The sequence below is a fragment of the Zeus faber genome, assembly GCF_960531495.2.
Source record: "Zeus faber genome assembly, chromosome: 8".
Classification (NCBI taxonomy): Eukaryota; Metazoa; Chordata; class Actinopteri; order Zeiformes; family Zeidae; genus Zeus; species Zeus faber.
The window spans coordinates 23177596-23190955 of NC_137195.1; the positions used below are offsets into that span (position 1 = coordinate 23177596).

Here is a 13360-nt window from a genome sequence, read left to right on the forward strand (position 1 = left end):
TACTAACCCCATGTACTCCTACTAACATGTGCTACTACTAACCCTATGTACTACAACTAACATGTACTACTACTAACCCGTGTGCTACTACTAACATGTACTACTACTAACCCCATGTGCTACTACTAACATATACAACTACTAACCACATGTACTACTACTAACCCATGAACTACTACTAACCCCATGTACTACTACTACTACTACTACTACTAACCCCATGTACTACTAATAACCCCATGTACTACTAATGACCCCAAGAACTACTACTACTTCTACAATTAATACTAACTACATGTACTACTAATAACCCCATTGGCTCACAGAAGCTACTACGTGCTGTATGCAGTAAACTGCAAGCTAATGTTAGCTAACTCGCTAACCTCTATAGGAAATGACAGTAGTAAGCTAATAGGCTAGCAGTCGGATCAGTGAATGCAATTTCAAAGTGTTTATTCCGAATACAAATAAGAATACATTGTCAGCGTTATTGTAATATTTGATGACATAAAGTGTGGAGTTGTTTTGGGCTTTGCTGCTTCGCTTCGGTGTCTCCCACAAGCTGGAAGAACGGCCACGAAAGTCGGAGCTAACTTTTAAATGAGGCCTTGCAAATCTAATATGAGTGAAGATTCAGCAATTAGATTGTGTACTTCTTGCCTAAAATTTGTTCAGAAACAGATCATGGTGGACTGATGAGGTGAAAATCAGTGAAAGTTATGGAGTAGATACAACAGAACCCAGAAGCCATGCTCAAACCCCATTGTCTCACAGAACCAGGGGCCTCAGGAGCGAGGTCTGCAGCTGGACCCTGGATTGGCAACGGTGTTTCACCAATTCCTGCTCAAATATAGATCGATGTGGATCAAACTTCGACCACAAGATGTCTGAACTGCCTAAAATCCAACGACACTTCATATATGTTTGGTGTGCTGGACCCCTAATAATAATAATAATCCTAATAATAATTACAATAATAACCCTTTATATTGTTTATTTGTATAGCACCTTTCATACACAACATGCATCTCAAAGTGCTTTACATGAATAGAGGGCAATCAAATACTAAGTAAAAAGAATAGACAGGCAAAAATTCAGTTGAATGAAGAAATTGGTACATATTAGAAATTAATTCCAATCATTATTTCCCTCCATAGCTTAGTTCTAAAGTGAAAGAGTTAAAAGGTACATTTGATTCATATTCCCATTGTTGTTGTTTTTTGTGATTCTGTGGGATTCTGATGATTCGTGGTTCTATCCCCAAATCCAGAGCTGATAGCGACTGTGGCTCCTACCACTGTGAAACGGGGAGAGAGGGTGGGTCTGACCTGCTGGACACAATGCCCCCAGCTGTTGTCCTCGAATCAGATCATGTGGCTCCGAGACGGACTGCCGGTCCCCAGAACAAGGTTCAAGGCCAGGGTAGAGGATGCTGGGAGCTACCAGTGCGGAATCACAGGGCAGGTGGCCTCCATGTCTGTCCCTGCACCCCTGGATGTTCAGTGTGAGTGGGATTATCCGATGGTTTTGAACGCACCATATAGTCAGACGGTACAATTTTTATGCACCAATTTGTGCCTTTTCTGCATACATTTATGGTGGAAATGTCTTTATTTATGTAAAGGAAAAGACAACATAGTTTTTATTGGGGATGGGGCACATGCACAAGTTCTAAATATCAAGGGGGATGTGTCCCCTGCGTCCCCGCCGAAATCTACGCCTATGACCTCGCTCAATGCAATCTTGGCTAGTAAACAATAACCATTGTTTACTCTCTAGGTAACTCTTGGTAGCCTAGATCTTTCTGGCAAACAAAGCTAAATGACAATTCTAACTGAGACCAAAATGTCTCTGCACTTAATGACATAGAACTACAACCAATCAGAGCTTTGGATAGACCTACAGCCAATCAGAGCAGCGAAACGTGTTACGTAGCGCTGAGAGAGTGAGTTGGTGTATTGAACTTTTAGCAAATCCTGTCGAAGTACAGCAAACACATCTTTCTTATCAACAAAAGCTTTTTAGAGAAAATAAACCCTCCAGTTAGTTTAATACGGTCGCGATAGCGGATTCAACGGACCGTCCCACGTCAGCAGCAGCCAACTTGGTTGTTTACGAAAATGCCTCAACGGCTCTCCTCTACATAGTAATTGTATCGAAACCCGTCCCATATTAGATAAACGGTTGTGACCGGCCCGAACCGGTCGGGTGAAAATCTGTTTAAATCACAGGAAGGCCAGACCGTTCTGCCGAGCAAATGCAACATGAGCTCTAGTGATGGGAATTGCGGCTCTTTGGAGGGATCTTATGGCTCTGTTGTGGTGAGGGGAGGTATGACATTTTTCGAGTTCGTATGAGTCGCTCACGGAAGAGACTCGGGTTTTCGAGTCACCGAGTCAGTCACCCAGAGCTTGGATAATTCCCCACCGGCCACGGCGCCCATAGATCATGCGCACCAGAGACTTCCACTGGCCAAACCGGGAAACTTCCAGGTCACAGGGGTTGTGATGCTCAAAAAAATTATCCACTGTTTTACAGCCGCGCCTTTCCCATGATTTTGTGCTGGAAAAATGATTTTTGGGCGCCTGTCGGACCCAGTTGTAATTATTATGTTTTATGCATTCAGAGCTAATCCCACCTCCACTTTGAATGCCTTCGCCACGCCTATTGCACACATTACTACTGTCTGACTGCCCTCATATATATCCTGTACCACTCTTACGTACTTCTCTGCCACCCCCGACTTCCTCATGCAATACCACACTTCCTCTCTCGGCCCCCTATCATTGCTTTCTGTAAATCTCCAAAGATGCAGTGCAACTCCCTCTGACCTTTCCTGTACTTTTCCATCAGCGTTCTTAAAGCAAACATTGCATGATTTATGATCAGAATCAAGTTGTAGTAAACTACTAAAAAGGGACAAATTAAAATTCATTGACGTTACTGTCACTAATGTGGCCTTAAAGTACTGGCTAAATTTAGGCAATTTGCGTGCCACGGCATTTGATGGGATGTGACAACCTTCAGGAGATACTTTCATGTAACTTTTCTAAACGGAAAAACATGGAATGCGCTTTAAGAATTAAACGTTGAAACTGTATGGAACCCATCTTGTAACAAGGGACAAAACCAAATGGGAAGCATGGTTGCATTGCCCCCCCCCCCCCCACCCTTGCTGTCATTGTAATAATACATTTCCATTTGTTACTTTGCACATTGCTCAGCTCATATTTTAGATGTTTATTTTTTTAGGTATGTTAGATGTGATGTTCATTATTACTTAATTACTTATTTTATTTTAATTTCTTTAATTTTGGTGAGCTGTTTATTACTCTTATTACTTATTTTTCCATTTTGGAATGCATATAGTGTGAATTAAGCGTATGTATCTGTCTTGATCATGAAGGTCCAGACTTGGGCCAGTAAAAAGTCTGGATCTCTGGACGAAGTTTCTTTCTGCTCTGCCCTCAAAAACTTGGAAGAAAAAACACTGAAACTGAACAGTCTGCGAAAAGGTTTATTGTGTATCTGAGCATCATGTACAGCTATAAACTTTGAGTGGCACCAGAAAATCGAATAACAAACCGATCTTTTGGACCTTGTTATATTCCCATGTCCTGCCCCTTTCAGTGCCAGAAACCAATTATAGTCTTGTTACTAGGGAGTTCTTCTCTGCCCCTTTCAGTGCAGGTAACCATTGATAGTCTTGTTACTAGGGAGTTCTTCCCTGCCCCTTTCAGTTCAGGGAACCAATCACAGTCTTGTGGGGTGTGAACCAATCACAGTACTGTTACCGGGGAGCCTTTCCTTTTGGGGTGGTTCAAAAGAACCTATCACACTCTGGTTACCGGGGAGTTTTTCCCTTTAAGGATGGGTCCCAAGGAACCAATCACAGTCTTGTGGGGTGTGAACCAATCACAGTCTTATTACCGGGGAGTTTTTCCCTTTGGGGGTGGTTCCCAAGGAACCGATCACAGTCTTGTTACTGGGGTGTTACTGGTGTGGTTCCTTGGGAACCACACCCAAAAGGAAAAACTGTGGGAAACTGTGGGAAAACTCTGTTTTTGGGGCCACTGGATTTCCAGAGGGACATTCCGGGGGAGCATGAAAGGTTTGAAGGGGGAACTATCAAAAGGCCTGAATGAGAGGGTGTCAACGGTCATGAATTGAGCTTTTGGTGCGGGGTTAGCATTCTGGTTTCACAGGAGTGGGCATAGTAGGGGGCAGTATGTATGGGGCGGGATGGTGATCATAGGTGTCCATCCAGTTGTAGCCGTCTGCCGTGATTATCTATTAAAACAATAGCAGAGTTAGTGGTGTCGTGACTATACAATCTGCCGCTGTACGGGCTCTTCCATAGACATGTATAGGGGTTGACATGGTTGGTTGTTAGTGGGAACACTGTATAAGTGGTAGTGATCCGTCTGACTTGTGTGTTTGCATGCCTGGGTGGTGGTGGGGATGTTATATGGGGGGTAGGGGTCTGTCTGATCTGTGGTCGCACATCTGGGTGTTAGTAGGGAGGTTATACGGGTGGTAGATGTCTGCATGTGTTCCTTCTATGTGCATGGGGAACTGGCCTGTTAAAGCCTTCGTCGTTTTCTTAACCATAACACTAATCAGTGGGACTGCACAACAAGAAGTTATCATTACTACTAACAGAATTAAACCAATACCAATCCCTACAGCTTTGAGAACCGTGGGTCACGATAGGTTTTGTAAAAACTTCCATAATATGGAAATTTTAAAAATCTCTTTTAAAAATCGTGGCCTGTGTGTTCCAATTGGAATGTTGAACATGTTCCTTCCTCAGTTGTTTCAATTTCTTCAATGCTTCAGTGAGATTGCCTCCTTCACCTGCATGCATGGGAATGTCTGTCCAACATTTGTCTCCCACGATTTACACACCCCCTGATCTTCGGCAAGTAATGTTTCTATAGCAAATCTGTTTTGCAGGATCATAAGGGAAACGGCTGCAGTTGTTCTCTCACTCCCTCTAAAGTCTGTATAGTGTGGTTTATAAAGCGCTGTTGATAATACCACAAGTAATTAACCCATCTGCTGTTGCGAGCTCAATACTGAGTATTTACCGCCTGTCCGTACATGGGAATCGAGCCTGCGACTTGTCGACACTATCCAATCCTTGCCTATTACCTGATGGTCATTGGGTACGCCATAAGGCTCTTGGTTAAACGCAAAGTATACATGAGAATCTAGTAGTTGCTCCTTGTACTTGGTTGCTCCGGTGGAGGGGCTAGTATTGTTAATTGTCCTGTTAACATAAATGGGGCGCAAATTCCTGTCCAGTTAGGCTGGAACTGGGACACAAGTTTTTCTCACACAGCCAGAACATGTCAGCCAGGGGGAGAGTTTGGTTAGAGAAGTCAGGCAGTCGGTATTGGCTTATGGCTGTCCTATTTAAATTGTATACAACATGGCCCCCATTTGTTGCTAGAGGTTGACATTTGATCCGTGCCTTTTCTGTGATGGAGCACAGTGTGATATAGGCTGTGGTGGAAATATTGTGGAACTACGTTTCAGTTTTACATTGCATGAAACCTTCCATGTTATTAAGGGCTGGGGTGTTGTGTGCGACAACTTATCTAAGTTCATGTCCCCTTACTTCACAAAAGGAAAAACCACGTAATATGGGATTCTTATAACTGGCGGTGTCAAAAAATGAGCCCCTGTCAGCATTTTGTTTAGTCTGGCTGGGCTCTAGTTCTGGTGGCAGTGTTACAGCGCACCTTGGGGCCCGATGTATAGGTCCTGGCTGATAGTGTTTGCCGTTGATTAGCTCTTTCCAACATGCGTCGTAATCTGTTTGGCATTGAGGTCCATCATATAGGAGCATGCAGTGTAGGGGCAGCTGTGTTTCAAAGACTCTTCCTAGTTTGGCTCATACCCATGGCTCTCACATGCACCAGTTTTGGCGCAGCGCCGAATCTTGTCGCGTCAGTCGTAGCCAGTACAGTAGTGGTTGCTCCCAGTCACTGGTTTCAGTCTGGTCTATCATGTGCATCATTTCTGTGGGGGGATCTTTAGGAAAGTCTACATACAGCCCGTCCGCTGTGCACATGATGTTAGCTTTGAGAGGGCACAGGATGTCTCTCCCCAACAGATTGATGGGAGTGTTCGTTGAGTATATAAGTGGAGCGACTATGGTGCATCCTGCGATCAGCATTGGGACCAGCTGTGTGAGGGGTATCACTTGTGTTTTTCCAGAGAAGCCTATTGTTCTGACTGACGAACTGGAGAGGGGGAGACTGGAGCCTGGAGTATGTACTGGAGTACATTGCACCTGTGTCTACCATAAAGGTGTGTTCTTCCTCTTGTATTAGAACTGGTATGGTCTGTTCGTCCTGTGGTTATGATGAGATGATCGGTGACATCGCTTACCCCTCTGGCTTCTCTGGGCACCCCTAGTATTGCCAATTCGGAGGTAGGCCTTCCCCGGGAGTCATCTGCTTCTCCCATGGGTTTGTAGGGCAATCCCTTCTTAGGTGGCCGGTTTGGCTACATTGTCAGGATGCATTATTTAGTTACTTTACATTACATTACATTTAGCAGACGCTTTTATCCAAAGCGACTTACAATTGTTCAAACACCGACGGACGCAGCCATCAGGAGCAATTAGGGGTTAAGTGTCTTGCTCAAGGACACTACAGCATGCTAGCAGGAGGAGCCTGGGATCGAACCAGCAACCTTTAGATCACTAGACCACCAGCTCTACCGCCTGAGCTACCATCCCCATATGCCCACCACCCCAGCGTCTGTATTGTGCTCCAGGGGGAAATTGTCTTCCTTCCCGTTGCATTGGTCATCCTCGCATCATAGGCCTCCTGCGTGGCATTGTGCGCCCTCTACCTTGCATGCGGCGATAGTTGTCCCCTGTGGGGTTAACTTGTACATGAATTGGCGGGAGCGGTGCTGCGGCAGGGTTGTTCGGTGGTGTTGGGGCTGGCTGGGGAGCATGCGTTTGAGGGGGAACCTGGTGTACCACAGGAGATGGGGCATTGGCGCTTCAGGGTTTTGGGTTTGGATAGTTGTTATTACGGGAGCTTGGGTCTTCATCTTTTCTTTCTTCTGCTCACTCAGTTCTCCCAGCTGTAGTTGGGTCAGTTTGTGAGCCAGTTTTTTTGTTTAGCTCCTCTGCCTCTCGTCTTCTCTTCCTGCAGTTTTCCCACATAGGGGACAATGTGTTCGGAGAACATGGGCCAGTCAAGTTTCATCAGCCACACAACATTATCTAGCCGTTCCTGCACTTCCTGTGGTAATCGCCTTCTTCACCATCAGCATAAACAGTCGTTGTGTGGTGCTGTTGGTATTCCAGGCCCTCCCTGTCTCGTCTTTCCACTTTTCACTTGTGTTCCAACAAGGCGTATAGGAACTTTGATGGACAGTCCTCATCCTTCAGAGTTTGCCCATATCTGGTTGCAGTGTCCACCAAAACACACGTTTTCGGCATTATTTCCAGTCACCACTCTTGATAACATCGCTCAGCGGAAGATTTCTTCTGTGGCATGTTTCCCCACTACGTGCATCAGCAGAGCTTTGATGTCTCCCAGGGCCAGTGTTACTCTTGCCGTGCTTTCTTACAACGCTGTTATCCATTTGTTTGCTCCTTCGGTGAGGGTTGTCAGTCGGGTCGCTAGTCCTACCGTCCATAAATGACCATAGCACATAGCTTCATTCGCGTCCAGGCGGTTTGATCATTAGGGGTTACATGTTTTCCCCTTCTTTCTCGTCGTCGGTACTGCTTCTTCTGTTCAGCTGTTATTCGTCCCTTTCCCACACTAACCAAAGATCTTGCCTCCACATTTCGGCTGTCTTTGTCTCTTTTTCGTTTTTTTCCTCAATACGGTGGGACTTTAGTGTGCCGTTCAGCTGCAGATGCAGTGTCTCCTCTTCTTTTTCTTGTCTCGTTTCCATTGGTGAGGGGCATGACAGTTAGAGCTTGTTTATTTCCTGTCCTTGGGGGATCATGTATCCATCCAATTTGCTTTCCTCCAGCACTCTTGAATAGTCCAGTCTATCGTTGAACTTGGCTCTGGTGTCTCCCTCTGCTGCTCTTTGTTGGTAGTGTCGTAGGTCTTGGGTGTTCGGTGATGCCATTTCTATGTTTGTGTCATCTGGCTCCTCCTCTTTTGACTGAGTGCCTGATTTGTCTGCCTCACTACTGTTCTTAGATTCTTCTGTCTCTCCCATGTGTTTCTTCCTCTTTCTTGTATTTTCTTCTTTGGTCTTTCTGTCCCTTCCTCAGTGTGAGGGTGAAGTCTCCCTGTAACTTGCCTGTCACTTCTCATTTTTTGTCTTGGCTAAGGCCCAGTGGGTACTTTCCTATTCTTAATGGGTTTTTATCACATGGGTAATAAAAAAGTTTTTTTTAGTACATATACCTTGAATATTGGTGGTTTTAGTGTAACATGTAATCAGTTTCCTGTCATGTGGGGGTTAATAATTAACCACAACATATCCTCTTATTCTTCATTATTCACACATAGACACTCAACTGCAAAAAAAGGATCGAAGAAGAACTTATGATTCCCTTTACACCAAAAAAAATCTAAAGCAATAAGCATTTAACAAGAATGTAATCTCTCTTTGGAAACTCAACGATTGAAGTTTAAAAAGTGGTATTTTTCAAAGTGGCTCCCGAGTTGAAACTTTGTCTTTCTTGTCATTTCCTCTTATTGCCTGTTCTCCATTTGAATTTTTTTTTTTACATTTTGACATCATTTTGACATTATTTATTATATTTGAAATGGTTTTCAAATATAATAAATAATGTCAAAATGTGATTTGAACTTATTAGGCTTTAAGATGATCAATATCTCCCCAATCACAAATAAGTTGCTCACGTTTTTGTCCCAATTCAATACAAAATGCACTAGTTGTGCCAAAGATCTACCTTCCAACCTTTTTCTTCCACTACCTTGCCTTGATCCACATATTTGACTTGATCCTCCTTCTCATTCCAATACCAAACATGACTTTCTCTCTTTATCGTTCTCAAATATTTCCATTTGGATCTAAACACTTGATCCATGTCTCTACCCAACCAGACCTCCCGGAGAACACCTCGATATCCATGGACCCTCCGAGGAGCGTCGCCCGGGGAAGCGGTGTGAACCTGACCTGCAGCAGTTCTGCCAACCCAGCGGTGAGTAGCTACACCTGGTTCAGGAGAACCGGGACTCCCAGCTCCAACTCTACGTCAATGGTCCAGTTTGGGAGAGGACGAGTGCTGAAGCTTCCCTCGCTGGAGACATCTGACTCAGGGTACTACCTCTGCCAAGCGAGGAACTCGCTTGGGGAAAACAACTCCACTGAGCTGCTGCTGGACACACAGGAGAACCTTGGTAAATTATATATTACATCTCTCAAACAGTGGTTCCACCAGGGGAGGCATTGGTCATTGGTGAGGTGGCCATTGGCACCCATTGGGAACCATTGGCGGCCATTGGCACCCATTGGGAACCATTGGCGGCCATTGGCAACCATTGGCATCTATTGGTGGCCATTGGCACCCATTGGCACCCATTGGCATCCATTGTAACCCTTGGGCAGCCATTGGCACCCACTGGCACCCACTGGCACCCATTGGCACCCATTGGCACCCATTGGCAGCCATTGGCAGCCATTGGCAGCCATTGGCGGGCATTGATGAGGTAGCGTTCCCTAACATGAGCTCACTGGGAGCCTTTCAGCCTTACTCTTGTTGTGCCTTTTAGTGTTGTGTACTTAAATGGCTCGAGGCTATTTCAAATGTTTTTGAGAAAAATATCTTGAAAAAAATGACTGGTCATAATCTTCTACTCTATGATGTTTCCTCCTCAGCAAACCAACCTCACGCTGTCTTTTATGGAATTGGAGTCACTGTCTTTGTGGCCCTTGTGTTGGTATTTGGTTTCCTCTTGTTAAGGTGAGTGGTTCCCCGGTTGCACCCTCTTGATCTTTCTGCTTAATAGCCTCTTTGGTGACTGAGTTGTAGAATCGATAGTGATTCCTCGCCAAATTTGAAATGTACTGTATATGCCTTTCCTATAGCTGGGTCCTAAGGGTTTTCAAGACGTTAAATGTAGTGATATTTTGTTGCATAAAAAAATGCATACGATTTTTATAACTTGGAGGTACTGCAAAGTAGTGTGCTAAAAGTAGTGTGCTAAAAAAAATGTCTGATGCACAAAAATGGCTTGATTGAGAAAAAAATCACAAAATCACAATCACAAAAAGCCTGCTCCATTTCCATGTAAGTGAATGGAACCAAAACGTAGGTTCAAGAATCATGCTACATACGTAATTTGGTTATTCTGGTAACCCATTTCACGTATACTTGTACAACACGGAGGTGACAAATTTATTCTTGAATGAAGTAGAGGGTGTTACATTGGTGTAAGCCCTGCAGCCTGGTGCTTTATAATCCATGTGGAAATAAGTACTTTTAATACCAGAACTGTTGCATTTTCTTCATAAAACCACTTCTCTAAAATGTTGACTCATGGGCGTATGGAGAAATGTCATTGTTTCCTTCTTTATTTTGGCAGGAGAAAACAGAAGACTAATAAAAGCAAGCAAGTGAGTGCATGTAAATGAAAGTACAACGCCATAAACATTTCTTCTTATGGTTTCTGTGTGACACCGGGTCTAAGGATAAATAAAGAGTTGCAAAAATGTCTTTTTTTTTTCATTTTCTGATCGATTGATTAATTTATCATTGTACTCTGTAATGTAGTGGGTGTAGTCTGTATGGCGGCCGTCTTATGTACTTCTAATATTATATGTGAATTACACCACAACAATATGAAATATTATTCACCATTCCTAAATGCAGATCATGCTCTCATTTATTCTCAAACGATGTGTGACTTCTCCATCAGAGCGTAGCTGCCCCCCACAGGCCCTTAACTCCACCCGATCCTCAGCCTGTGGCCATCTACGCCAACATGGAGCTGTACCCACCCCAGACCCACCCCACCCCAGACTCGGTGAGGAGCTGACCTCTTCATCCTTTTGTTCATTTAATTCATCCATTTTCTCAGTTCAAACCCCACATCACCTTCAAATTCAAGTATGCCTCCCAAAATTCACTGCTTTCCAATGAGAAAGAAGGTGAAGTTGAGTCCTGTGTGTCTTAAATTAAATCTATTTTGTCTAATCTACTCTGCTCTGTTCCCCTCTCTTCCACAGGCCCACAGTGCTCATGAAGCAGAAGTTATCTACTCCACAGTGACCGTGCAAAAGCTCCACAACACAAACCTACAGGACAGAGCCAGCCGGTGGGTTGAATAAATACTAAATAATATGAAAAATGCATCTTACAAAGTGTTTGATGTTTGTTGTTTCTTAGATCCTTGAATCCAGAGTTTGGAGACACCTCTGTGATCTACAGCACTGTGACTCAACAGCCGTGAGACTGGAGCTCAATATTAAACAGGATGGCAATAATGATACTTTAAAGCAGTGTTTCTCAAAGTGTGTGTGTGTGAATGTTTATAAAGTTGAGTATATTGCAATTATTGTGTGACGTGGTAACTCTATACCTCAATTTACGATGCTCAATGTTTATAGGAAGGAATATAGAATGTTTAATACAGAAGATAAGATACTGTACAATATAATATTGGAGTTGTGCCTCCTTTGGATTCTCCCAAATTCTCTCTCAATGTGCGATTTTAGGAATTTAAATTCTGCTTATGGAAAATGATGGAGGCAAATGTGCTTTGAGAAAATGCATGTTTCCCCCCTTTCAAAATAATAAAAACTGAAGAATGATGACGCCGCTAAATATTAAATTGAGGCTTTAATTTTTACAAACAATTAACAATTAACAACAGAATGTCTCTATTCTTTTAAGCACATATATTTTACATAAATGAGCTTACATTTCATCAGTCAATGTTATTAATGTCACTTTAACATAATGTGACAGATTTTACCCTTCATGAGACAACGCCTATCACACAGCGCCATCTAGTGGACTTTAAAACAAAATAAATCAAAATGTCATAAAAAATCTTTGAGCACAGCTTATTAAAAAAGAAATTGACAAATTTTATCAATATTTGTTTATCCTCAATCATGAAATTCAACAGCATCACAGTTTACTTCAGTCATATTTTTCGCATTGTGCACAGTTGTGACGGAGCTCCTCGCCCCAAAAGTGATAAGTGAGATATGCTGTCACTAAATAGATGTTATATGGTTGTACAGTGATCATATACGATGCGCTTATTGGAATCATATTTGATGAGTATGTGAATTTTGGTTGAATTGAGCATTTGGTGTTATTGATATTGATGTGGTTGATATTCTGATGATCATTTCGACGTTCCTAGGTAAACAAAAAGAAGACTCCATCTAATATGTACAGAAAACAGAAAATACGGATCTGAATGAGAGCTTCCCAATCCGAGACATATGGTTTAAGGTAATCTTTTCCATCGTTTCCAAGTCCAAACCATCGGCACGGAACAAAAAGAACCAATCCGAACGAGACAAAGTCAAGGCCATGTCTACAGTTGACTAGCGCCTAAGCCTGCCTCACACCGAATACCACAAATGACAAGAAGAACGATGCGTTCTTTTTTTTCAACTCGTGGTAAGTTTGGTTTCGACATTAGGGCCGTTGGAAATGGGCTTAACACTAGGTAAATAAGTCACGTATATAGAATAATGACATTATTAACATTAGTTATTATTACCGTTGAGTGTCACATTATTCACTATCAATAAATCCGTTTTTATGTAGGTGAACTGTGTGTATTTTTTATTTTATTTTTGTTTGCACTTTGCAAACATACTATAAAATAAGTTTTAAACTCTCATTCATGGAAAATGGTAAACGTCCAGCTGAGCAAACTACTTGTTGTTTTACTGGGAAAAACTTGTTTTCCCTGACATATTTTGTGACGCGAAACTCAGGCACAGTTCATCCGCCGGCCACTAAGGATGCGTCTGTCGGATGCCGATACGCATTCGGGGTGAAGCAAGCTTTAGATCTTGAATATTGTTTCACATATGATGCTTTTTTAAGTCTTATACATACAAGTCATTGAGAAATTATTGTTTTGAATGAGAGTAAAACACGACGGAATGATGAACAGTGAACAAAATTATCACACAGCTTCTCTGAAATCCTGGACTTTTCCACACTGTCAAGCAAATGATCTGTTTAACGATAGCGTTATTGCTGTTGTGGTTCGTCAGAGGTTTCACAGTTTATTGGTTTTCAAAAGCTTTTAAGAAACTATCCATGAAAGACTGATTATATTATTGGACCTGTGTTCGATGAATAAATCATGATAGTTCATATTTAACCCATTTAGACCTTTCGCCCAAACACAAAGACAAAGGTAAA

At 42.8% G+C, this 13360-nt stretch overlaps 1 protein-coding gene across 1 annotated transcript; it reads left to right on the top strand.

Moving 5' to 3' along the window:
• Positions 1 to 2264: 2264 nt before the first annotated feature.
• Positions 2265 to 11516, top strand: LOC307233512 (uncharacterized protein; the record flags this gene model as incomplete). Its single annotated transcript, XM_080004850.1, has 10 exons — positions 2265 to 2331; positions 3631 to 3690; positions 3965 to 4111; positions 6226 to 6318; positions 9066 to 9362; positions 9841 to 9925; positions 10548 to 10578; positions 10881 to 10988; positions 11191 to 11279; positions 11351 to 11516. 10 exons carry the CDS (start codon positions 2265 to 2267, stop codon positions 11412 to 11414), a joined length of 1041 nt encoding a protein of 346 aa, XP_079860976.1. The 3' UTR covers positions 11415 to 11516.
• Between the last annotated feature and the right edge of the window lie 1844 nt (positions 11517 to 13360).